The sequence below is a fragment of the Echinops telfairi genome, unplaced genomic scaffold, assembly GCF_000313985.2.
Source record: "Echinops telfairi isolate 266 unplaced genomic scaffold, ASM31398v2 ScPeMD7_7420;HRSCAF=8458, whole genome shotgun sequence".
Taxonomy (NCBI): Eukaryota; Metazoa; Chordata; class Mammalia; order Afrosoricida; family Tenrecidae; genus Echinops; species Echinops telfairi.
Window position 1 is genome coordinate 49861102 of NW_022111320.1, and position 25016 is coordinate 49886117.

At 63.5% G+C, this 25016-nt stretch overlaps 1 protein-coding gene across 2 annotated transcripts in view; it reads right to left on the reverse strand.

The window, feature by feature from the left end:
- The window catches only part of PLXNB1 (plexin B1), a 26008-nt gene continuing 992 nt past the window's right edge, over positions 1–25016 (reverse strand). The window contains exons 1-38 of one of the 2 annotated variants that reach the window (XM_045297662.1): positions 24701–24764; positions 21656–21708; positions 19989–21089; positions 19027–19209; positions 18435–18563; positions 18207–18307; positions 17827–17959; positions 17434–17590; positions 17065–17173; positions 16867–16975; positions 15775–16446; positions 15452–15574; positions 15167–15289; positions 14806–14899; positions 14545–14717; positions 14215–14366; positions 12814–12919; positions 12490–12626; positions 12111–12287; positions 11730–11901; positions 11301–11543; positions 10294–10470; positions 10061–10209; positions 9512–9612; positions 9193–9410; positions 8895–9073; positions 8658–8724; positions 8290–8436; positions 6390–6558; positions 6029–6132; positions 5870–5954; positions 5374–5546; positions 5068–5228; positions 4814–4961; positions 3283–3347; positions 3094–3169; positions 1310–1384; positions 1–636 (exon numbers count right to left, since the gene is read on the reverse strand). In XM_045297662.1, coding sequence (XP_045153597.1) covers positions 532–636; positions 1310–1384; positions 3094–3169; positions 3283–3347; positions 4814–4961; positions 5068–5228; positions 5374–5546; positions 5870–5954; positions 6029–6132; positions 6390–6558; positions 8290–8436; positions 8658–8724; positions 8895–9073; positions 9193–9410; positions 9512–9612; positions 10061–10209; positions 10294–10470; positions 11301–11543; positions 11730–11901; positions 12111–12287; positions 12490–12626; positions 12814–12919; positions 14215–14366; positions 14545–14717; positions 14806–14899; positions 15167–15289; positions 15452–15574; positions 15775–16446; positions 16867–16975; positions 17065–17173; positions 17434–17590; positions 17827–17959; positions 18207–18307; positions 18435–18563; positions 19027–19209; positions 19989–21083 — 6387 coding nt within the window. In that variant the 5' untranslated portion in view covers positions 21084–21089; positions 21656–21708; positions 24701–24764 and the 3' untranslated portion in view covers positions 1–531. Of the gene's footprint in view, positions 637–1309; positions 1385–3093; positions 3170–3282; positions 3348–4813; positions 4962–5067; positions 5229–5373; positions 5547–5869; positions 5955–6028; positions 6133–6389; positions 6559–8289; positions 8437–8657; positions 8725–8894; positions 9074–9192; positions 9411–9511; positions 9613–10060; positions 10210–10293; positions 10471–11300; positions 11544–11729; positions 11902–12110; positions 12288–12489; positions 12627–12813; positions 12920–14214; positions 14367–14544; positions 14718–14805; positions 14900–15166; positions 15290–15451; positions 15575–15774; positions 16447–16866; positions 16976–17064; positions 17174–17433; positions 17591–17826; positions 17960–18206; positions 18308–18434; positions 18564–19026; positions 19210–19988; positions 21090–21655; positions 21709–24700; positions 24765–25016 lie in introns of those variants that run through there. The other variant, XM_004703982.3, reaches the window with a different exon arrangement.

The window sequence follows — 25016 nt, forward strand, 5'->3', positions numbered from 1 at the left end:
TAGCGTGTTATCCTTTAATGGAGCCCTGGTCAGAGGCCGCCCTCTCCCCAAGGGCCCCTGTGGCAGATGCCCTTCACCTCCGGCTGCCTGTGAGGCAGGAGGTCCGGAGGAAGGTGTCCATCTCGGGCTGAGGACCATGGTGGCGGCGGCGGCGGCAGCAGCAGCAAGGCCAGAGGCGGCTATACTCGGGTCGAGGATGATGGAGCAGGGGTTGAGGGGGGCTCCTCATCCTCTCTGAAACCCACTGGGTAAAGGCCAGTGTCCAGGTGCAATATGGCCTCCCCTTCTGGCCACTCCCTGGTCCTCGACTCTCTGCAGTTGGGCATGCCATAGGAAGTCGTCCACGGGGCCACTTGGCTCAGGCTGGGTGCCACCCCACGAGCCTCTGGACCCCAAGCCTGTGGGAATGGGTCCCACGGTGCCCAGGCCAGAGACATCGGGGGGCTGGGAGCCCCCCTTCCGCTAAACCTGCTTGTCATTCACTACAGCATCTAAGAAGGAGGTGGTGTCTCCCCCCACGGCTCCCACGTCCTACAGGTCTGTGACCTTGTTTTCCACCGCAGCTGCGATCTGCTGCAGCCGGTAGCCCAGCTGCATCTTCTGGGCGGTACCGTCCTCCTCCAGGGCCGTGATGATCTGAAACACAGACGCCAGCCCCGCTGGGGAGAGCTCTCCAGGTGCCCCGGGTGAGAGCAGACACTGTGGCACTTCCAGAGCGCCTGTGCTCCACCTGTGTTCCACCGCACTGCACTGACCCCCGCTCAGGGCCTCCCCAGGGAGAAGGAAGGGGTCAGTCTGGCCAAACCATAGAAGGTTCTGAGGATTCTCAGGCTCAGCCAGGAAGCCTGCTGACAACCCTACTTCCCTGTCTCGCTTCTGGCTCTTCCAGTGCTGCTCTTAGGCCAGCCTGAGAGCCACCACCCAGGGGCTCCCCTCTGGCAGCATGCACTCCAGGATTTCCTGAACCCCAGGAGTGGCTGGGCACTGCAGGTCAGGGCAGACAGTGGTGTGGCCCACCCAGCACACTCCCACCCCAGGCTCCTCAGTGGTCCCTGGCCCGCCTGCCCACATCACGAGCGCGCGCACACACACACCATCAGCACCATCACACCCAGGGGCCCGCTGAGTGTGCAACAAGTGTGAACATAGCCAACACCAGGAGCATGTCTCAAGGACACACGCACCCCCAAACCACCAAAGGGTTCTGCCTTCCCTACTCCATGCCTGGGGGTGACCCCCAAGGTGCCCCACCCTGAACCAGAGGTCAGTCTCCCTCAACCGTCTAATCCAGGCCCAGGGTCCTGCCTACCTGGTCGTAGTATTTGTTGATATATTTGTACAGTTCGTGCAGGGCCACTCTCGCACCCAGGTCTCCAGAGAAGTTCTAGGGAAGAGACCAGATGAGAGGGGTGAGAAGCCCTGCCAGCCACCAGGGGTGGGCCAGGACCCCAGAGAGGCACAGGAGAGCGGGCGGAGGAGGGCACAGACCCTGCAGTGGGAAGCAAACCCCTCTGCGGGCCGAGGGGTCAGCCGAGGATCCTTACTGTGGGTCAAACTGCAGCCCCTCCAAAGATGTATTGGAATGAATCCTAACCCCTCTGCCCACCCCCACACAGGGGTTTCTTTGTTATTAATGAGGTTGGGTCTGTGCAGGGCGTGTGCAAAACCCAATGACCTGGAGTTACAGAAAGACTGGACACAAGGCAGCAAGCCTGCCCACCCGGGGGACAACGAGCTGCCAGGCAGAGAACGGGCAGCAGGGAACTGAAACCCGGCTCCCAAGGACAGCACTGGGCCCGCAGACGCTGACAAAAGATCTTCCCCCAGAGACGGCCGAGCGCCTGCCCCTGCCCCAGCCGGTGCCCTGAATTCAGACCGCTTGCTTCCTGCACTGTTGTGGGGAAATGGCTTTCTGCTCTTGAAAGCCTTGCAGTGTCTCGTTATAGCAGCACCGGGAACGGAGACCAGCGCCTCGGCCGGGAGTGACCTCCGGTCTGCAATTTCCTGGTGCCCAGACATAGAGATGGCCCAATCCACCTGCTTGCCTCCCACCAAGAGAAGTGGGGGCATGGAAGGGGCAAAGTGAGGTGGGCAGAGCAACAGGACCAGAGGTATTCACAGGGACCCACCTGGTGACCACCTTCAGAGCAGTGCAGAACCCAGCAGTCCAGATGCCACACTCAGGCCGTGCCCCCACCCCTCCTCACCCACCGCACCGTCTTGCTCTCATCGAACGCATTGATGTCCCAGGTCCAGGGCAAGATGCTGACAAGCCCGGACTTCCTCATGTGGACGTGGGAGTTGGCACCATTTAGCCTGTGGAGCTCTTGTGGGGACCCAGTAAGGTCCTCGGAGCACCCCACGAAGGGACCAACACGCAGCAGCGCCCTCGGATCCTAAGTGCCAGCAGCGTCGTGACTGTGCTTGCCATGGTCACTCAGAAGCCTGGTTCATCGTGTTCCCTGAGTTGACATTGTAAGACGTTTCAAAAGGCAGGAGCCCTGGTGGTGGAGTGCCATAGGTGGTGGACTGCCAGAGGCAAGATCAGTGGTTTGAAACCATCAACTGCTCCCCGGGAGAGAAAGATAAGGCTTTCTACTCCCCTAACAGGCACAGTCTCAGAAACCCACAGGGACAAGTCTACTCCACCCGGTAGGGTTGTTCTAAGCTGAAGTTGGCAAGATGGCAGTGTGTTTGACCTAGTGGTGTTTTAGGAGGTGGGGACATGAATACGGCACTAAGGGAGGCCGGCAGCAGGAAGGCATGGGTCCCCAAGACCCACAGACTTGGGGCTGAATCCCAGCCTCTGCTCTACCTTAGCTCTCTGTCTCCATGCCCCAAGCAGGGCTGCATAGAGTGGAGCCCGGCGCCATATCAGGTGGCCATGAGCAGGACCTGCCCCTTTGGGCTCTGTGCTGAGATGCCTGGAGTCCTTGTTCCTTGACAGTGGCAGATGGGACGCTTAGCACATGTCACAGTAGCATCTCTCCCTCCCCAGCCAGCTCACAGGGCTGCTGAGTGCCCAAGGGCCTCCCTGCAGAGCAGTGACGCAAAAGCAACAGGGCCCTCCCATGGGAAGCCAGAGAGCCTTACCCGGGACAGCTCGGCCAGGATGGAGTTCATTTCTTGGTCACTGGCTGGGATGGCCTGTCTGATGTCTGCATAGTACCTGGCAGAGACCACAGGGGACGCAGGGACCAGGTAAGCACAGCCCCACCCCCAGTGCCCACCTCTGGGCCGCAGCTGCCACATCCACCAAACCCTACCCCAGGATGCCAGTACCTTTCCACCATCTGTTTGTACCGGGGAATGTCTCGGGCGTAGAGCAGCTTGTTGATGGGTGAGTCCTAGAAACACGAGCGAGAGGCCCCTTGGTTCCCAGCACTGCTTCTGTGTGAAGACTGGCGAGTGCCCCCTGGTCCCAGTGCATGGGGACAGCCGGTCACCCTAGGCCCCGTTTCCTTCTGCCAGGTCCTCCCTGCTCTCTCCCTTCCTCCAGTGTGCAAGTTCTGGGGAGGAACTTTGAGCTCCTCGCAGCGAACCCCAGGCCAGTGCTCAGCTCCCTGTGCCTCCCAAGCAGGGCGGGCTGTGGGAAGCACCCGCAGGGCAGGGAGGGTGCAAAGCAGGCCGTTCGGAGCCCTAACACTGCCGCTCCAGGTGCCTCCCCGCTTAATCCCACATAATCCTTTTAAAAATGAGGAAAGGGTGATCCAGACAATGCAGTAAATGCCCCAGATCCCCTCCCCCTCCTGAGCAGCTGGGCTGCAACGGAGGCAGGTCTCTCAGACACCCCGGTGCAGCATCTCCCACAGACCTGGGTTCAAACCCTGGACCTGCCCCCGGCCCCCCATCCCCTCTATCCCCGTGGCCCTGGGTGGCCACCTTTGCTTCTCTAGATCTGCAGCTCTCTCCTCAAGCTGCTGGGATGGGGACGTGATATCTCAGGGGTGGCAGCAGCCGGGCTGGGCTGCGCTTTGTCACCCGCTCTCTCCGGGGCACCCTCTCCAGAGCCATCTGCTGTTCTGCCGAGGCACAGAGAACGGGCGAACACCCAGCAACTATTCAGCACCCCACCCACAGGCGGCCCAGGTGGCCCTGGGGCTCTCTGCTCATCGTGGAGTGTTCAGTGCACATGGAACGGAAGTGGTTCCCTGGAGGCTGTGCTACAGCATAGAACTTAACTCTTCTCCTTCTGTGCTTCCTCTCAGCGGACAAGAGACATGGCTCTGAAGAGGCCACAGGCCAGCAGGGTCTGAGCTAAGTATAGCCCCACTCATGGATGGGCAGGGGTGGAGCCAGAAGGACATTGGCTTTGGCCACGCCCCCCGGCTCAGAGCTGCCCTGGGCTTGTGGAGCCACGACCCCTGCAAACAGCCTGGCATGCCCCCTGGCAGCCCAGGCTCACGGCCCCAAGCTTCAGCTCACTGAAACCCGAGGCCAGGATGGGGCACAAGTCCTCCTTTCCTCAGCGCTCATGGGCCACGCTTCAGCACGGTGGGCGGATCCAACCAGCCTGTTGTCCCCGCCCCCTACCTGGTGTTCCCCCCCCCCACACACACACCCTGCTCGCCCAAGGACTGATACTACCTCCTCTTGGGGCTCAGCCTCTTCTACATCACCCATGGCACGGCCACCAGGGTGCTCAGACTCCAGCCTCTGGGAGAGCCTCACACCTCCAGTCCGCCAGCACTGCAGACCCAGGCCACCCTCGCTGCACGGGCAGTCCACGTCCCCAGGAGCACCCCCACCCCCACCCCAGCCAGGCGGCTACGCTGGGCACCGTGCCCCCGTGCGCCCCCCGGAGCCTGCTCACCCGGCCCAGCTTGTGGTCGGCCAGGGTGCAGGCGTCCATGAAGGTCTGCGCAATGACCAGGAGCACGGCGTCCATGTTGTCCGATGTCTGCACGTCGAACACGAACTGCGGGTTTTTGATGATATTGATCCAGAACCTCAGCGGCAGGCTGTGGGTGGGGTGCAGGGGGAGGTGGCCAGTGAGTGGGGCCGGGGATGGGGCTGAAATGGCTCCCACGGGGGTCTGCAGCCCCGCCGGCCCCACCCCGACCCCACCTGTTGGTCTTCCAGATGTGCACGGTGTCCTGGTCGGAGATGCCATGCTGCTGGGCCTGGTCGTCCAAGAGGTCAAAGAAGTACTTCACGGCGAGGGGAACGGGTCGGCTGGTGCTGAGGATCACTTGGAACAGGTCGTCCACGAATTTCTGCAGGGTGCCCTGCGGGAGAGGCGTGGAAGCACTGCCCTGAGAAGGGGACCCTGCAGCACCAGCCCAGCCTTGGCTGGCGGCAGGCAGGTGGGGAAGGGGGCAGGGAGCACCAAGCCCCGCCCAGTCATCCCCCTGGCCCCACCACCAGCCTGACCTTCATGGACAGCAGGCGGGTCAGGTAGATCTCAGGGATGGCCTTGGCTCGCTCGCGGTCCCCGCCTCGCAGGCTGCCCCTCCGAGGCCTGGGGGGCTCGGGCTCCTCACTTGGCTTCACCAGGTGCCAGGGTCGGACGCCTCCCTCGTCGACATCCTCCAACATCGGGGTCCCTGTGCAGGAAGCCCACCCTCACCAGATGCCACCTCCCTGGGGCCTTTGGGGACCCACCAAGCTGAATGTCCCGAGACCCCAGGCCCCATTCCGACAGAGGAGATTTCGTGGAGACGAAATCTCTCGAGAATGCGTTACAGCTGACTGCGGAAAAGCCAACCAGGGGTTGAGAGTGAGGTGCAGAATAGGTTGCCCAGAGTGACGCCTGAGCCCGCTCCCGCAGCATGGCAGACAAGCTGCTTTCCTGGCGAGGAGGGGGGGCATGCAGGTGAGGGTGGGCGCGCAAAGGCAGGAGGGTGGCGATGGGGGCGGGGGTACTCACTCTCTCCAGGGACGTAATCCTGGTTTTCTCGGAGAACATGTTTGGTGAGGCAGGGCACCAGGGCCACAGTTGCTCCATCCGGGACCTGCTGGGCACAGCCAATGACTCCTCTGCCTGCCCCCTCTGCCAGCCCCCACGAGACCCCCAACCCTCTCTCACCTTATAGTGCTGCAGGGTATTCAGGCGCCGCCACAGACCCTGGACCTCGGATGTGACGTCCTCGTCAGAGAGAATGAGGTGGCCGGCCACCCCGGACCGCCACTCTGTAAAAGCAACATGATGAACCTTGGCCCAGGTGTCCAGGACTTCCTGCCCACAGCCAGACTCTCTCCTCTAGTACGCCGGCCCTCCATCAGTGGCCGCCCCCAACCCAAAAGTCCCCACCCCCACCAAGGCCAAGGCCTGGGGTCCTTCCCCAGCCGAGATCCGCTCGTCTGTCCCCCTACAGAGGTGTCCTGAGCCAGCCAGCCCCACCCCCACGGCAAGGCTGCTCCCCTGGCCGGCACCCCCACAGCCTCACCCACATCCAGGGTGCGGGGGTCTGGGCGCTGGGCGAGAGGCACCCCTTTGTAGAGCTGCTCCAGCATCTTCTCCTTGGCCTGGGCAATGGTGTCACAGTCTAGGACCTTCACGGGCGTGCCCGGGGCCTCTCCTGCCCCAGGACCCACGGCCAACAGGGCATTCAAGGTCTGCATGGGACACACAGGAGCCATCAGGGGCCTGGTCACACTCAGGACAATGAGGGATGAGGACGCAGGGCCGAGGGCAGGCACGACCCACAGGGGGGCCGCGACCTCCCGTCCAGCCCCGGCCTCCCAGGGCCATTCGCTGCCTCTCCACCCCGGGACGGGCAGCCCCCTGTGCTTTGTGACCCAGTTCTTCACACCACACTAGCCCACCTCTACACACACACACACACACACACACACACACACACACGCGCGCCTAAGCAGCAAGGATTCCAGCCCACCCGCCCCAATCAAATAGGGGAGGAGGCCAGGGGAGACTGCAGGAGGTTTTCCTGCAGGAACTTGCCATGTGTAACCAAGGAGAAGCACCCCAGGGGAGAGTGACTGTGTAACCAAGGAGAAGCACCCCAGGGGAGAGTGATGTGCAGGTTGGCTCCCGAGCCCCCAGAGTGATAAACAAGGTACTCCCCTGGCCAGATACCGAGATGGTGACGTGGCCCCCAACACAGCAGACACTTGGACTGGTCTAAGCAGGACTGCCTCCTCCCCAGCAGACCCTGGCCGTGGCCAGCCTCACTCTGTCCCAAGGCTGACCACCCTTTGATGCCACAGCCATAAGGCCTGGCCCTCAAGCCCTGCTAAAAGTTGATCTCCAGGGCCCACGGGACAAGCTGGCTTTATCCCCAGAAACTAGAAACTGGCCCGGAGCACGCGGCCCTTCCCTCTTCCCCAGGCAACATGCCACCTCCTGGGCTCTTTCTAGGGCGGTCAAAATCCAGGGCCTTCCCAGGGGACAGATAAACCCCTCAGGACCAATAATGAGAGTAGCACTATCAGGAGGGTAAGGCTAAGGCAGAGGAGAAAGGGGGAACTGATCACAAGGATCTATCTACATAGAACCCCCTCCCTGGGAGATAGACAACAGAAAAGTTGGTGAAGAGAGACTTCGGACAGCTTAAGGCATGACAAGGCAGTAACAATTTATCAATTATCAAGGGCTCGTGTACGAGGGGGCGCGGGGAGGGAGGGGGAAAATGAGGAGCTGATACCAGGGGCTCAAGTAGAAGGAATGTTTTGGGAATGGTGGCAACAGGTATGCAGATGTGCTTGACACAATGGAGTATGTATTGTGATAAGAGTTGTACAAGCCCCCAATAAAACGATTTTTAAAAGGGAAAAAAAAATGCTATGAAATCTAAAAAAATAAAACTCCAGGGCCTTCCCAGGGGACAGAGCCCTCCCCAAGGTCTATCAATGCCTTGCCTGCCCACCCATGACTTTGGGGACACTGCACACAGAGAACGCAGCCCAGCACGGCAGCCAAGAGAAACCTGCATTCAGACCTTGTCTACTTATTAACTAGCGTGCGTTCAACCAGAAAGCTCTACGAACCTCGGTGTGTTTGTCTATTAGTATCACCTGCGACAGGGAAGCCCTTGGGCTCCTGCGAAGATCAAACGAACAGGACGCACTGGGGCCCAGGTCTGACCATGCTAGGTCATCCAGCAAAACCGCGCCAAACAGGAGCGGGCCAGCCAGGTGTCCCGTCGCTGTCCCCCCAGCAATGGACCTTCACCTCCTTCCTCTCACGCCAAACCCAGAGGGTGACCTCCACTGAGGGCTGCTGCCCTGACCGCACGACCTGATGCTCAGGGCCCTCGGCCGAGACCGCCTGCCCAGCACACATGTCTGTGCATGTGCGCACGTGTGTGCATGCACTCAGACCCTCACCAGGGGGCGGTACTCCACGTCCTCCCGGAGCAAGCGGTTATCGTTCAGGGTGTACTTGGCCTTGCCAGTCACGCTGTCCACCGGCCCCTTGTCCACTTGGTGCTTAATTCCTCGGAACAGCATGTACAGAGGCTCCCCTACAGAATCCTGAGAGGGTGGCAAGCGGTGAGGGGGTCCCCCAGGAAGGTTACAGGACACAGGTGTGCAGGATGCACCACACCGTGGGGAAGAGAGCAGGACCCAGGCTGCAGAGGCTAAGGTGACTGGGGACATGCTGGCAGGCCTGGGCCCATCGGTCTCAGGGAAAGGGGAGTCGGGTGGCAGAGGCCCTCCCTAGGGAATGGGGGCGCCCACCCCCGCCTACTCACCCTCACGAAGGTGTAAAGACAAATGGACATCCAGTTGGTGAGCAGCTTCTCCACCACGGTCTCAGTCCTGGGATGGCAAGGAGGGGGAGGTCACGAGGGGCTGGGGTACACCCTGGTCTGCAGGCTCCAACACTCCCAGAGGCCCCGGATTCAGCTCCCAGCTCCCGACCCCCACAGCCTGCCCAGGCCTGGCACACATACACCCCACAGCCCCCCACAGCCACATAGCCCCCAGACCTGCGCAGCATCAGCTTGGGGTTCTTGGCCACGTACTGGGCCACCAGGTCACTGAGCAGGGTGCGGAGGATGTCGGTGAAGTACTCCAGCTTCCCGTGCAGTGCCACCGTGAGCAGGGACGCCACGTAGGCCCGGTCCCTCGCCGAGAAGGTACGCTGGCTCTCCAGCGTGTGAATGAACTGGGCCCGGGGAGGAAGGTGGGGAGCAGAGTGAGAACCGGTGGGGCAGAAAGGGGGGCAGGGTGGGGCGCCGGAAGGGCCCAGTCAGGGGTTCCATTGGCGCGGGCGGGCAGGGGCACCTTGGTGAGGAAGAGCTTGCTGTTGAGCAGGTTGGAGAGCTGCCCCAGCCCTTGCTCCACGGTGGGCCGCCTGCTCTCGGGCACCCCCAGGTCGCGGCGCAAGGGCGACTCCCGGTGCCCGGGGAAGAAGACCCGCTCGGCGTACAGCTTGTAGTCGAGGAAGGGGATGCCGCTGCCCAGGAGGTCGCTGGTGAGATCGGTCATCTCGGTCATGAGGTCTGCGGGGCAAAAGAGGTGGAGCGAGCACAAGGAGCAAGCTCGCGCGCACGTGCGTACGAGGCGCGCAGGCGCACGCGAGGGCCGCCGGCCGGGGCCTCACCTGTGAACTCCTTCTTGCAGCGGTCCCGCACGCTGCTCTCCAGGTTCTCCAGCTGGATCTGCACCTTCTTGTAGTCCCTCAGCGCCTGCTTGCTCTTCCTCCTGCTCGGCGCCATCGCCGTCGGGAGGGGAAGGCCGGGGAGACAGAGCCCACGCTGGTTGGCCGGGCCATGCCCTGTCTGAATCCTGCCCAGCCGGAGACAAGGCAGCCCGTCCCGCCGACCCACGCCCGGGGCTAGCCGAGTACAGTCGCACGAGGAGGAGGGTTGTCAGCAAACTACAACCAGGCCCCATCTGGCCCACAGCCCGTCTGGGCTGATAAAAACTCGTGGGCACTCGGCTGCTTTTGCCCTGCAACAGTGAGACTTTCCTAATTGCAGCAAAACCACCTGCACCCCCACCCCTGCCCCCCGCGGCTCCAGAGAGCTATGAGACCCATCTAGTCTCTGGCATTTGAACCAGTCTGCTGGCCCCCTGGTGCAGGCTGCCCTTTCCCAACCACACGCCTGCCACTGCCCCACCCAGCTCGGCCACCTTGAGCTGCACCCACCTGTACATGAGGACGATGATGAGGACACCCAGAGCCAGCAGAGAGGTACCCACCCCCAGGCCCACCTGGGCTGCCACCGGGAAGGTCGCGGGGCTCTCGCTGTCGTATTGCACGCGGCCCAGGGAGAAGTGCAAGTTCCCCATCTGCACCTGCGTGGCAGGTGGGCGGTCAGCCTTGAGTGTGGGCCAGGCGAGAGCCTACCGTCCAGCCCAGCCCACAGGCTGCCCACCAACCGTGAACTCCGGCAGAGCATCGGAGACCTCACGGGCGGCATGGTGGCGGGGCAGGGGCTGCTCCGCGGGGGGCTCGCAGTACAGGTGGTGCCGGGTCAGGGTCTTCACCACGCAGATGCCGTCCCCAATCATGGCCACCACCTCCTCCTTAAACATCGCAAGGTCCAGATTCTCCCCCTAGAACAGCGGTTCTCAACCTGTGGGTCGCGACCCCTTTGGAGGTCGGATGACTTTCACAGGGATCACCCAACTCATCACAGTAGCAAAATGACAGTTATGAAGTAGCAACGAAAATAATTTTAGGGTTGCGGGGTGCCCACCACATGAACTGTATGAAAGGGTCGTGGCATCAGAAAGGTTGAGAACCCCTGCCCTAGAACGTGGCACGTGGCTGACCGGCCCAAGAGGAGGAGCAGGTGGCCCCGCAGACCCTGCCCCCCCCCATGAAGAAGGGTGCTCCTGGTCACCTCACCAGGAGCAGGGCTGACCCGACGTGGGGTCGACAATCACAAGTAGTCCTCATGCCCCTCCCATGACGCTTCCCTGTCCTCCCAGGGGTCTGTCTTATCTGGAGACCCTGTTCTGGAACAATTGCCCTCGCAGTCTGACCACAGTCAGCACCCTTACTTGTTGCCTGATGGTCCACCTAGTAGTGCAGCTGTCAGAACATGGGTGCTGCTGCTAGTGGGCAGCAGCCGTGTTACCTACCGACTGACTGCACGTGCACACGGCTGCCTGCACGCCTGTTGAGACGCAGGCCACTACCTGGGGTAACCAACTCCCTCCAGCCCTTACCACATACCCTACAGGGAAGATAAGGCATCACATCCAGCCAGGGGCCCTTGCTCTACCCATCCCATGCCCCCCCCCCCACGCACATATGCGCATACACGTGCACACACACACACCACACACGTACGCACGTGCATACACACACACTAACACCAGCACAGCCAACCAGCAAAGCAGAGAGGGCAGGGTTCGTTACGTCCAGGTAGAAGCCGTACCTCCACAGAGAACACACTCCCAGGCTTATGCCGGAAGGGCACGGAGGGGTCCTCCGGGCTGAGGGGATACAGGATGGGGTCCGCCTCATAGGAGAAAGGTATGGGGTTCAGTGACGCAAAGTCAAAGACCAGGTTGTCGAGGACAAATTCCACCTGGACGTGGGTGCCCTCGGGCAGGCCCGGGAGGGCAGGCGTGCGGCACGTGATGAGCTGGGAGGAGTTCACCCAGCATGGCTCCTCAAACTGGGGCAGAGGGAAGGAAGACAGGGAGAGGGGTGGTCAGCAGAGGGGGTCAGCGGGAGGCAAGGGAGCCAAACCAAGGTGGGGAAGCCTCCTTTGGTGCCCGTGGTTTGTCCACAAGGCATGGGGTAGGGCAGAGGGCAGGTGACAGCTAGCCCAGCGTGGGCTGGGGTGCCCAGGGTGTCCTACGTGTTGACCAGCACAGGAGGCTCCGAGGGGGCACGCCGGCTCCGGGATCACGCGGCGTCTCCGACCAAGTCCCTGGCCAGGCTGTTGAGCTCTGGGGGTCAGTGTCACTCGGACCCTCGGGGTCTGTACCACATCCAGGTTCTGGCCACGGACCCGTATCTCTCGCCCGCCACTGAAACACAGCCCGGGGCCACTGGTCATGGTCAAGGAGCTAAGAGCTGTGGCTCAGCTTGGCTGACTCGGCCCAGCCCCAGCCGCCAGCCACACTGCACCCTTCCTCCCCAGTAGCAGTGCGGGGGTTCCTGACCCCCTCCAAGCAAAGCCCTAACAGAACCCGCATGCATGGAGGTGCCACGGTCCCCGCCACACCGTGCCACGTACCTAAGGAAGCTCCTGGTGGGGTTTGCAGAGGTGATGTTGGGGTCTGATGTATACTGGAAGTGGCTGTGCCCCACCCTCCGCTCAGCAGGCCCGAACCACACAGCCACGGGGAGCTGGGCCGGCACAGCATGGGGGCTGGTCTCACAGCGCAGCTGCTCAGACTGCTGCTCCGGCAGCCTGGGGAGGGGGGGTCCAGGAAGGGGAACGTGGGATCCAGCATCTACCCAGGACCCCCAGGCCTCTGCTCCCTGCCCAGCCCCTGGCGGGGCCTGGCTGCTACCTGCATGATAAGAGCCCTCCTGACTCTCTCCCCCTTTCTGTCTGGACCCACTGCCCCTGGGGTATAGGGGCTTTCCACAAGAAGAGTAACAATTCTCACAGGTGACACGGCCGGTCTCCAACCACCACTTGGATGTCCTGCGGGCGCCCGGTCAGAAGCTTCGAGCCCTGCAGGGTGAGGTGGGTGCCCCCAGCTTTGGGGCCACGGACGGGGATGATGGAGTACACCTCTGGGTCCTGTGGGGATGGAAAAGATGTCAGCCCACAAACCAGCAGGCAGGGAACCCCAAGGCAGGCGAGAGGGCCCTGGGATAGTGGGAGGCAAGGAGACAGTCTATGAAGGCGAGCGAGATGGGACAGGGTAGGAGGCGCCACCAGACGGGGTGGCCCCTCCGCAGCAGCGGGCAGCTCAGCAGCGAGGTACCTGGTAGGCAAAGTCATGCTCAGAGACGCCGTGTCCTCTTCCCAGAACCTCCACCATCACAGGGCCTGACACCTCCTCCGGGCTCTGCCCGGTGGTGCACACGAGGCTGCGGGGACAAGGCAGGGTGGGGGGCTCAGGCCATACTCAGAGCCCCCAGACGGTCCTGGCTGCCCACTCCCAGTCCCAGAAAGTCGGGCAGTTGGTCTCCCTCTCCTTGTTTGTCCACGAGATCGGACAATTCTGGAGGAAAGGACATAGGGCAGGCTCTCCGCTCTGAAAATTGGTATTTGTGATTTCAATCACCCAGGTGTGACCGCTGAGGCCACCGCCGGCAAGGAGGGCTTCACAAAGCCGCCGCCGCATCCGGCTGGCTGTGGGGACGGGGAACTCCGCTGAGCTGAGTGAGCTTGGCTGGCCGCACCATAACCATCCCACACGGGCACCCGCCGGACGGGCTAAGTGTTATTTCCCCAAGGGAAGGAGAGACCCAAGACCTCGTCCGACCGGATGACAAGCACGAGGGGAAAGGATGAGCTGGGGCGAGTGCCTCCCCGACATTCAGCCTGGGGGGCTAAGCCCCGCCCCAACATACACACCCCCCGCTGGGGGAAACGGGGCGAGTGATGTGTGAACTTCCCAGTGGAAGCTTCAGCCTCAAGACCCTTTTATCACTTTGTAAAGCACTTCACCAAGGACTAGCAGCCCAGGGACGCAGCATGTCCTGTCAAAACACGTGGGGGCTGGGCCCAGGGGTGGGGGGCTACATGCTCCAGCACAGCGCTGCTTGCCATAAAGGAAGATTCAAAGGCCAACTGGACCCAGGTCCCAGTGGACGCTGGGGACCTGCCCGGAGCTGGCGGTGGACAAGGGCTCCAGGTAACTGTGACTCAGCCTGACTTGGGACCCGCTTTGAGCCCCGGGGAGGCACCCAGCCAGGTCCCTGGGCCCGGACGGATGGGGAAGGGTGACACTAAGTAGGTGAACCACATGCCCACACTCCTGTGGCACCTGGCTCAGGGCAGGGCCCACGGGAAGCCCAACCTCTGGGCACAACTGGCTGGACAGCTGAGGACCTATCAGCACAGCTGTGTTGAGGGTTGCTGTGAAGGCCAGGTTTGAGCACCTACAGAGCCAGGAGGCAGTGCCATCTATCAGCTCTGCGCAGTAGCCCGGCCACCGGCCAGCCCAGGAGTGACCCCACCCCCACCCCCTACATACCCATAGAATCCTAGGTCAGCACCTATGTGCATGCGCACACGCACACACACAGCAGCCATCCAGGTTAGGAACCTGTGGGTCTCTGCAGGAGCCCAATGGGGGAGCTTCAATATCTCTCACCAAAGCCCAGCAGATGGGGGCAGGTGAGGGGGGCCCTGGACAGGGTGTGCCCTGCCTGCTCACCTGCTGGAGACCTCATACTCTTGGGTGACCACCGCACAGGGCACTCCGGCCACCCTGACTGTGTCCTGCACGTCCCGCACGTGCTGGCCGAGGTTGGAGCCCCTGATGGTGATGCGGGTGCCCCCGTCCACAGGCCCCGTCAATGGCTCCACCTGTTCCAGGACAGGGGCTGCTCACTGCCATCCAGCTGCCAACCACCCCAACTCCCACCCCCGGCCGCCTGGACAGGCATACCCCGGGCCCCCAGCCTCAGGCCCTTGGCGCCCGCAGCACCCTACCCTTCCCCAGAAAGCAGCCACGTGGGGGAGGGGGCCCGGCGATTCCACACACCGAGTGGATGAGGGGCGCAGGACACTGGGTGGCCACAGCCCCAGCCTCTCCACAGGCCTCCTGGGCCATGCAGTGGGCGTGTTCCCCCTCGCACCACACGCAACCGTATTGTGGCGTGGCAGTTTGGCAGCGGCTGCAGTCCCCGTGTCCCACGGAGCAGTCATAAAGCACCACTGGGGTTGGCAGAGACAAGGGTGAGAGGCAGGCTTGGGCAGGCCCTGCCACCGCCTCTGTGCGTCCCGAGGCCCCTGGGGGGCTCACCGTGCAGCCCGTCAGCACTATCTACCCGCAGGTGGCCGGCCCGGCGCAGAAACAGCCCGACATGGAGCTCTGGCTGGAGAGCCTGGTAGCTGAGCTGGAGAGAGGGCAGCAGAGAAGGGCAGCCTTTAGTGCCTGGGGGACATCGGGGTGCTCAGAGAGGGGAATGAATGATTCGCTGGGAGGGGAACAGGGTCAGAGGGCAGAGCAGAGGTACAGGGACCCCCACCACTGGGGCTCAGGTCAGGTCACAGTCTGGAGGTTAGAAGTCACCAGGGCTAGGCATGGTGCCGTGAACTGACTTGGGCGGCCAGCCCGTGGCCAGCACCCTTTGTCCAGCCCACCATGCCATCCTGGGATGCACCTGGCGCCGCTGGCACGTGATGTGGCACCGAGTCTCGGGGGGCGGCTCACACTCCACCAGGGCTGCCACCACCAGCTCTCGGCCCTCCAGCTCCATCACACACTCGACCTCCCCAGGACTGTCCTGGGGAGAGAGGGCACTGCTGATGGGGAAGCTAGATCCCCCAGTCCCCTCCCCCACCACCTCCAGCAGGCACTGAGACCCGGGACACCACGCCTGCTTCCTCCCCGCGGGGCTGGTCCGGTGTGTGAGGCGCAGGGGAGACCGCCAGCAGGACGGACTGACCTGGAAAACACGCAGGTTCCTGCCGAGCAGGCGGACCTGGTGCTCCACAAGGACCGGCAATAGCGTGGAGCCCTGGACGCTGTCCACACAGGGGCAGGCGCCGGCCCCCCAGCCAACCTCTTCCTGCAGGCCCAAGAGCAACGCGGTCCATGGACACCCTGCCCCAGCGCCTGCCCCTCTGCAGGTCGAGTCCCGGGGCAAGGCCGGCATGCGGCAGTGGACCCCACCCCACCCCCTGCCCTCGGTGCCACCGACCCAGAACCGCAGGGCCAGCAAGGGGCTGCAACCCTCCCTGGAGGCCTCCTTCCTGGGCTTGGCCTCACCGGCTCCCAGAGCCCGGGGGTGTCGTACTGGTAGTCGAGGCTGGACAGGAGGATGAGGGGGGCGGGAGGGCCCTCATGCTCGGCCGAGTCTCCATCACCTGAGAGGAGGGTGGAAGTGGAGAAGGTGGGCGTGTCACCCCCCGTCCACTCGTCCGCCTCGGGCAGCTCGCCGACTTCTTGAGTTAGCCAGTCCAGAGCAGGCCTCGCGGAGCCTGCGGCCCCTGGGAAAGTGGTGGTGGGAGCAGTGCCAGGGGGCCGCTCTAGGGGTACGGCAGAGGGGAGGGTCTCAGTGGCGGGGTCTGCGGGGCCCGTGGGCAACGCTGTTGATTCCGAGGGCAGTGGGTGCTGGGGGGCCAGGAGGTCCTCGGGTGTGGCCCTCAGTCCAAAGACAGTGGAGGGGGGCGCGGCCGTCAAAGATCTGCTGGGGGGACCTGGAGGGGAGGGCTCCTCCTGGAGAAGTGGCTCTGGGGAGGTGGGGGCAATGGAGGGGCCGGGCTCTGCATGTGGCCCCCCAGGGCTGAGCGAGGAAGGCCTGTCTGTGGACAGGGTGACAGAGGTAGTGGCCGGGGAAGGAGTCCCGGGAAGGGCGTGGGGAGCTGGGGTGACGGTGGATCTGGGTGGGAAGGGGACGGGCCCGTGGCCCGTGGGAGGGGCTGCAGAGAGAGGCGGGCTCTGAAGGGGAGGCCGAGAGAGACAGAAGGGGCCTCGGCGGCAGGCACAGGAGCAGGCAGCAGGCAGGCACAGGGTGTGTTAAGAGGGAAGGAGATCAAGGGAAAGAGAAACAAAAACAGCCCATTAATCCTCTGGAGGTGGGGGGACAGGGGGCTCTACGGGGGGCATCTGCACTGAGGTAGAGCCCGAGGCCTGGACCTCCCTGCCTCTGCGGCCAGCGTCCTCTCCCATCCAGGTGGCCTCTTGGGCGGGCAGCCCTGGCCAGCAAGTATGTCTCACACACGGCAGCCAGGGTGTCCGGGCAAAGCTGGGCTTGCTCGGCCGGCCGGGCAGGCAAGTCCGCAGCCCCCAAGCCGGCAGAGAAACCCTTGCACTGGGCACCCCGAGCCCCTGCAGTGCCTGGTCCGCCATCACGCTCACCTGTTGGCTCACCACCACAGGCCCGGTGTCGCAGGAGGCCTTGTGCGTGCACAGGTGCTGCCAGACACACCAGTGACACCCCCAGCGGCTGCTCACGCAGGCCTGGCACCTGCGAGAAGAGCAAGACAATAGACCAGGGTGGCCCCAGAGCCACCCAGGGGCGGGGTGGGGTGGGGCGGAGGGCCAGGGGACACTCACGGTGCAGACGGGCGGAGTGCAGTGACAGCCACGCAGTCATAGAAGGAGAGGGCAGCCTCGGCGATCAGGACGGGGCCAAACCTCAGTTCCACACTCACAGAGACATGATCTGCAAGGGAAGCAGGGGCTGAGGAGGGGGGACGGGAGGGGAGCCTGTGGCCACGTTCAGAGACCTGGTCTGCAAAGGAGGCAGGGGCTGAGGAGGGGGCCCATGGCCCCAGTCCCCGGGGTACAGCCTGGGGGCTGGGGGCTAGGAGCGGTGTGGACTCCAGAGAAGGCTAAGCACCTGAAGCCACACTTCATCCCAACCACACCCCTGGGGAGCAGGGCAGGAGCACAGGGGCCTCCCGGGCACCTTCTCTCACACACCGGCTCCTCTGGGTGGTGCTGGAGCCTCACTAGGGGGTGGAGAGGAGCAGGTCACCCCAGAGCCGGTCAGCAGTGCTGGGCTCCGGTGCTCCCCAAAGTGGCAGGAATAGGATTCGCCAGGCTGCAGAAGCGGCAGGTCTGGCACCGACAGGAAAACCTGACAAGAGAGCGCAGGGCACACTGGTGGGCACCAGGCACGGGCGGGGGGCTCAGCAGACCCTGTGGCGACCAGCCACCCCACTCCCCCCCCACCTACCCCTCCCCCCACACACACACCGCCTTCCCAAACACCTCTGGGCCTGGATCCGGGACAGGAGAAACCACCGTCCTCACACAGGTGACTTGTGCACGTGATGGTCCTGGCCCCTCCCCACCCAGGGCCCCACCCCTCACCTCCTTCCTCTCCTCGCGGCTAATGTTGGCAGGACTCAGGGTCGTCACCTGCAGGCACACAGGCTCGGGCTGGAAACTCCACAGCCACCGCTCTGGGCCGTGGCTCCTCGAGCATTCAGAACGGCGGCTGCACCTGAGAGAGAGGGAGCAGCGTCCACCCCAATGTCTCCCTCCCAGGGGCCGCTGGGAGTTCACAGGAGCACCAAGGGCCGGGACTCCAGCCCCTTGTGTCTGCCCTGACAGGTACTAACACCCAGGGTGGAGGAGGGGGAGGCTGAGAGGAGAGGGCCCAGGATCCTGAGGTGTAGGCTGGGCAGTTAGGCAAGAGCCCTGAGAGTATAAGGCTGGGATCAGGGGCCAGGGGCTGGTGGGACACTGACCGGCCAAGGAGCACACACCACCCACAGTATGGGTCCCTCTGAGCCAGACAAGATGCGCAATCCAGGTGCTGGGCACAGGAGGCCACCGGAACTTTGAGCAGCTGTGACAAGCAAAGAGGACCTGATGTCACCCATCCAAACACCAGCAGGGCCCCCGCCCTGGGGCCCCCTGGCCCCGCTCCAGGGCCCCCACCCACTGCCCCAGCTCCCCGCTGGCCTGGCACTCACTGTGCTCTGCGTCATGACGTACAGGTGCTCAGCTGCGCCATCAAAGGTCAGGTCTCGGCTCACCGCAGACCCTTGTTGGATGATCTGCGTGGAGTATGGGTGGCCATCGCTGCCCGGGCCCAAGTAAACCTGAGGTTAGAGACCGCAGGGTCTGAGACGCAAGTCCATGGTCTTATGGCCACAGGACTTGGACCCAGGCCTGCTCACCCCACAAACACCCAGGGAAGCAATGGGCAGGGAGAGCGTCCTCCTGGCCATGCACTGCTCAGCCCGCCCTGGAGGACAAGTCACAGGGAAATGTCCTCACCCTGGGAGAGCAGGTCAAACATCCCGGCCCTGCCTGGGGTGGAAGAGGGACGTGTCACAGGTCACCCCAACCAGCTTTGGGAGGGGGGTGTCAGATACGCCACCCAGTGCTTGTAAGAGGAGCACAAGTCCTGCCGGGTGGCGGGGGAGAAATGTCACAGGTCACACGTCTCGCAGCCCTAGGGGTCAGAGGCTAGGTTCCCAGTAGCCCACTCCCCTACTCCTCCTCCCCTGGAGACGCTGGGGGCAAGGGGGGGGGGGGAGGCAGAGCTTCCTGAGGACTCACTCTATGCAGCTGCCCTTGACTGTCACCCAGGAAAGCAATAGTGTGTCCATCCTCCATGGTGACCGCTACAGCCGTTAGCTGGACTCCTGGCCACTCCAGCACCGGTGTGGCTTCCAGTGGAACCCGGCTGGCCATGGGGCTGGGCGTGTGGTCTGAGCCACAGGGGTAGGCATCCAGTGTGTCCTGCAAGGCAGCACCTCTTAGGACCCCCCGGGACCACCTCCCAGCTGCCCCCGGACTCTCTGCTCCTCCTCCTTCATAATGCTGCCCCTGGACACCACCACTCACAGCCAGAGACACAACCCCAGTCTCAGCCTCACCCACAGTCTCAACCTCAGCTTCAGCCTGGCCTCCCAGGATGTCTCTCCAGCTGCCTTGGGCAGTGCCAGCCGATTTCCTCTCCTTCTTTGCCTCTCTGCCTCTGTCTGTTGCCCCTTTCGCACATCCCTGGCCTGGGACTGGCTCCGTCCAGTCTATCAGCTCAGTCTTCTCCTGGACCACTTCACCAAAGCCTCCTGCAGCTGACACTCACCCACCTGGACCCTGTCCATCCCTTACTGGCTTCTGCTTCCTGCTCCCCTTCTCCGTCCATCCCAACACTGCAAGTCTCAACCTCACATTCCGTTCTCGTGTGGCAACCTGAAGTGGGTCCCACTCCACTCCACTCCACTCCAAGGCCTCTCTCTGGCCCATACCCTTGAACCCAAGACACCCTCTCAGTTCGCCTCCGCAGACACTCCCTTCTCCACTACCTGACCCAAACCCATCAGAGACTGGCTGCTCACTGCCGCGCTCGGATAAGAAGGTAGCCCCTCCGCCCCTCGGGCACAGGGGGACACACTTAACATCTGCTGACCTGGGCACTTGGCCCCACCAGCTTCCCTTCAGACCCCAGGGCAGCTGCTCGAGGGTCTGGCCAGTGGCCTCCGTCGACGAGAGGGCAGGGCAGCTCGGGAACTCACCATGGGCAGCTGCGCGCAGTTGGAGTTGACATTGTACTCGATGTAGGCCACCTCGCGGGTCCCGTCCTCGGAGTAGCCCTCGCGGCTGTAGCAGGCATCTCTCGTGCGGTTGGCGAGCCGGTCCACCTCATCCAGGGGGAAGGCACAGAGGGCAGAGGCTCCCGAGGCCCCTGCGGCCGCCCATGTGGTCCGGCCCGCCACAGGCGGGGCAGCAGAAGAGAAGGCTACGAAGAGCACCTCCCCAGACATGGCCACAGCCGCAGCCTGCACCAGCCCATAGCGGCCACCCTGGCAAGCCAGGGGCAGCTCCACGTGGGAGTAGTAGTGCTGGTCTCGGAGGCACACGCGGGACACGTATGCCCGGAAAGTTCGGGACTGGGCCTGCAGGTCCCGCCGCAGAAACAGGAAGTAGGCGCTGGCGCCGCGAGCGAAGGCGCTCACGAAGTGGTGGCTGTACTCTGACAGGCGGCCCACGGCCAGCTTGGCCGTCTCCTCGTAGGAGAAGGCAACCTGGGGGTCCAGGGGCCACAGGGCCCGGGTTGTGATGGGTGGGATGCCACCCCCCATGCCCCTGCTGGTGTATCCGCGCCCCACAAACAGGAGGGGAACCCCAGCTAGGCCCTGGGCCACCAGCCCTACTGTACTGACCGCAGGGTCGTTGGCGGCTACGTACTGGGTGTCCCCTGGCCTCTCCAGACGCAGTAGCAGCTGCCCCAGCTGCCCGAGGCGCCGCTGCTCACAGACACCCTGGTGCACGCTCCCGCACACCACCAGGGCCCCTGGGCTCACCAAGAGCAATTGGTTTGGGTTGTTGGTAGGCTGGGCCTGGGGGCACTCGTCGGGCATGATGGGAGGCAGGCAGTCCCTGCTGTCCAGCACAGGGCCAGTGGATACTGCAGCCTCCAGCTGCAGGCCTGGGCTTAGCTGGAACAGGAAGTTGGTGGCCCCAAGGTAGAGGGTGCCTGAGGCAGGGTCCCTTGCCAAGTGCTGCAGCTGCGTGTTATTGGGGGTGAAGGCGGCCGGGGCTGGGGGCTGGAGGGTGAGGGCCCACCCGGCCCAGAGCACGTGGAGAAGAACTGGGCCGAGTGTCATCATGGTCACCTGGCAGGGAGAGAGACCACCAGAGTGTATCGGGCCACCGGTGAAGGGCAGGACTGTGGGCTCTGGGCGCACCCACCAAGCATCCATGCCCCCTACCCCAGGGCAGTGCGACGGGAGCCAGGGGGCAGAAACACACATGAGTCTTGCTTGCAAACTCCAATGCTACTCCCTTTCTGCAAATCCCATTCTGTCAGGGGACCTGTGACTCACCCTGCCTTCTCCTTGACAGCCCTGGGTTGTCAGGGGGAGAGGGGCTAAGGGGGGGCAGACTTGGGAAACATCCCATCCCCAAAGGCCAGAACTGGAAGGAGGCGGGATGCTGGGAAGGAACAGCCTACCCACCAAGGTTGACTTTCTGTCAGGAAGGGGGAGGATGTGGCCCCATGAAGCACCTGTATGGCAGGGCTGGCCAGGAGTTGGGTGAAAGGCGTTTAGGGTAACAACCACAGAGAGGAGAGGGAGGCTACAGCTGGCTGGCTGGCTGGGGGCCCGCAGGCAGGTCCCCACTTTGGAAAGCCTCCCCAGCCTACGTGGGAGTCAGGCTCCAGGTGTGAGGTCAGGCTCACCTGGCAGGGCCAGCTGGGTCAGGAGACAACGGCATGACCTGCGTGGGAGTCACCTAGCCAAGGAAGAAGCAGAGCATGACACTGGGGCTGGGCCGCAGGCAGGCAGGAGCCCTGGGCCCCTCTGTGGAGGCAGCTCAAAGATGCCCCCCTGCTGCCCAGCCCAGCCTGCTGGTGGAGCTGGGCCCAGCCTGGCCGTCAGCCACCAAACACATTCCACAGGGGACGCCTCCTCCATAGAGCCCACATGGGGAGGGGGAGGGAGAGGGCAGCGGAACCAGGCACCCGAGGGGCCTGGGAAAGGGCAGCTAGGAAGGGGCAGCCGGTGTGGGTGGCAGGGCCCAGTCAGGTCCCCAGCACAGGGCCCTCCCACAAGGCCCCTTCTTTTCGGCACTCTCCACCCACCAAGGCACCAGCCTCCCAGCCACACAGGCCCAGGGCCGGCGGGCCCAGCCCAAACCACCACCAGCATGGATTTCTATGTACACATACCCAGCGCTCACGGGGCCAGGGTGCACACACACACTCCCATGGAGCGCACACACACACACACGGATGTGTGCAGCAATCATTTGCTCACCAACCACACAGACACACCTGGAGAAACGCAACCTCACATGTACGCTGCCCAGTCACGTCACCCACACTGACACAGCTACAGTAGGGCACCTCCCCTCTGCAGAAGTACACATCACATGACGCTCCATCACACCTCACTGGTTCGAGCCCCCCTCCTCCCCCCAGGTTGTGCAAGCCAGACCAGCTCTGACTGGTCTCTCTCCTGCAGGCCAGAGCAGAGCCAGGGTCCTGGGCGCGGGGTAAGTAGAGGGGAGGGGCAGAGAGGGCGTCCTGGAGGAAGTCACTGTGCCTGGTCCTGCCTACCCTCCTCAGGACCTGGAAAGACCCAAGTGCCTGTCCTCCTCACATGCCCTCCTTTGCAGGCCCCAAGGTCCCGTGGAGTGCTGCCACAGGCCACGCAGCTCAGGCCACGAGAGGCCCCCTCTCCACCTGCTGTGCCCAGCCACCCCCAGCTGCCAGGCTGCCACTCAGGTCAACGCATCCCAGCTGAGGCCATGGCAGGGCACTCCTGAGGCTGCCGAGGGGCAGAGCGGAGCGCTAGAGGAGGTTTCGGCAGTCCAGTGGGAACGGGGAGCCAAGGCCACCGTCCGATGGAGCAGGGGGGCCGTGGCCACAGCCCGACTGGGCACTGCTCCCAAAATAGCTTGGGGGTTTCCATTTTTAGTGTGCAGAGAACAGGGCAGCTCTATGGGAACAGGAACAAGGCCGTCTCTGTTTGCCACCCAAGGGGGGTGGGGGGTGGTGGAACAGGGGTGGCAGAGAGTCCAAAACGCAGCGAGAAGCCCAGGGCTGTGGCAAGGCCAGGCTGCGCAGGAGCCCCCCCGCCCTGTTTCCAAGGGACGAGGGGAGAACAGACGTTTCTCCCTCCAGGAAGATGGGGAACAGGGCCTGCCCAAGGATGGGCACAGGCCAACGGAGACACTCCACTATTCCCACTGGCTCCCCTGGGGCCACTGGATGTCAGGGGCATGCCCAGGGCAGAGGGCCCCCGCATTGAGGTCAGCCGTTTCTCCTTCCCACGGCTAACAGATATTTGTTCAGAGATGCCCCGAGTTCTTGGGAGCACAAGAAGCAGCCACTTCACTCCCCAAAAGTGCAATTACCACTGGGCCCAGAAAGAGGACGGGATGGGGCCAGAGCAGTCCCTGGACAGGTTTGGGGCTGGCCCTCACGGGTTCCACTCCAGAGGAAGCTGCCTGGTTTCTTCAAGCACCATTCCTTCTGTGAGGCTGCGCCTAGCCGAGCCAGGCCGCAGCTCACCCTTCCTTCTCCACATACCACAGGTGGGAGTGGGCGCTGGAGCGGGGAGGGAGGCAGGCAGTGGCATTTTCTCCTGTCTTGGGCACTGTGCCACGGGTCTGTAGCTTAAACTCAGCCACGGGTCACAGAGGAGCTCATGGTCCCTGCAGTTTAGCCCCACTGCCCTGCACCACCTCATGGGCCCTCCCTCCCTGAGCAAAGGCGGTTGGGGGCACCCTCCCCCAGGCCTGAGAGATAAAGGTCACATGTTTCGACGCCCCCTGGCAGCCCACCCGTGCCCGTGTTCCTCCACACATGCTCTTCGTGCCTGAAGCCCAGACCTCTTACCCCTCTGTGTGCCTTTGCACGGGCTGTTCCCACTGCGTGGAATGACCACACCCTCTTCACCCATTAACCCCTGCACCGGACAGCCTCAGAGTGCCTGCTTGGGGACCCGAAGGCAAGGCTTCTCTGACCATGAAACGTGCAGTGGTGTCTGCCTGGCCCTCCCAGGCTCCTCACCCAGGCCACCTTTCTCTCAGCCTCCCTAGCTCTCCTGCTCTGGTCGGAAGCCTCCCGAAGGCAGGGTTTGCGGCTCTGTGGACAGAGAGCAGGTGTTCCTAGTGCATTGAAAGAACTCTGGTTTCACAGCAGGGAAACCCCCATGGTTGGGTAGCTGCAGGGCCTCTATCCCTCACCAGGCAACCTGTCCTCTCCAAGGGCAAGGCATCAATCTCTTTTTTTTTTCCCCCCGAGGGAGCTGGTCACAGCAGTCCTCGGAGACGCGCTTCCCATCCCTCCTTTACTCGGCCAGGGTCTCTGCCCACTCCCCAGGTCTCGGCCCAGCCCAGGATCACAGCCAAAGTGAAACGCCACCTTTCACTCGACCTCGTTCTTCAGCGCGGCTCTGAAGCTGCTTAACTTTGGAGCAAGCGCCTCCCAGACCCTCCTGGGATGACCCTCACCCCCACTTCTGCCCCCAAGGGTCTAACCAGCTCTGCGTCTACAGAAGGGCTATATACTTGAGCCCACATCTCCAGAATTGGGGGGAAACTGGCCTTTGCTCTCGGCCCTCCGCCTCCACTCCCTGGATCTGCCAAAGCGGTGAGTTACTACTTCGGGGTGCAACGGTGCGCGCGCGGGCGGGCGCACACACACACGGCGGGGCGGCCAGATCCACCCCTCAGGACGCGCCCGCTCGGACCCAAGCCGCGCTCATCCATCACCCACCGTCTGCGTCAGGGTACCGAGCGGGGGTCCCCTCCGCGGGCGCGCGGCGGAGGAGCGCGGTCCGCCTTTGTCAGCCCCGCCGAGCGACCGCGGTTACTACCAGAGAAACCTCGCTGGCCCCCCTCGGCTCTTCCCCGAGCCTGCGCCCCCCGAGCCCCGGGCCGCGAGGCAAGGACTCCACGAGGGGTCCTGGGAGGGCGGGCAAGGGGCTGTCCGGTCCCGGCGCGGTGGCGAGGAGGGGGCGCCGAGGAGCAGCTCCACCTCCTCCGTCTCCCAATCGCGTTCCGGGCGGAGTCGCCAAGTTTCCCTCCGCGCG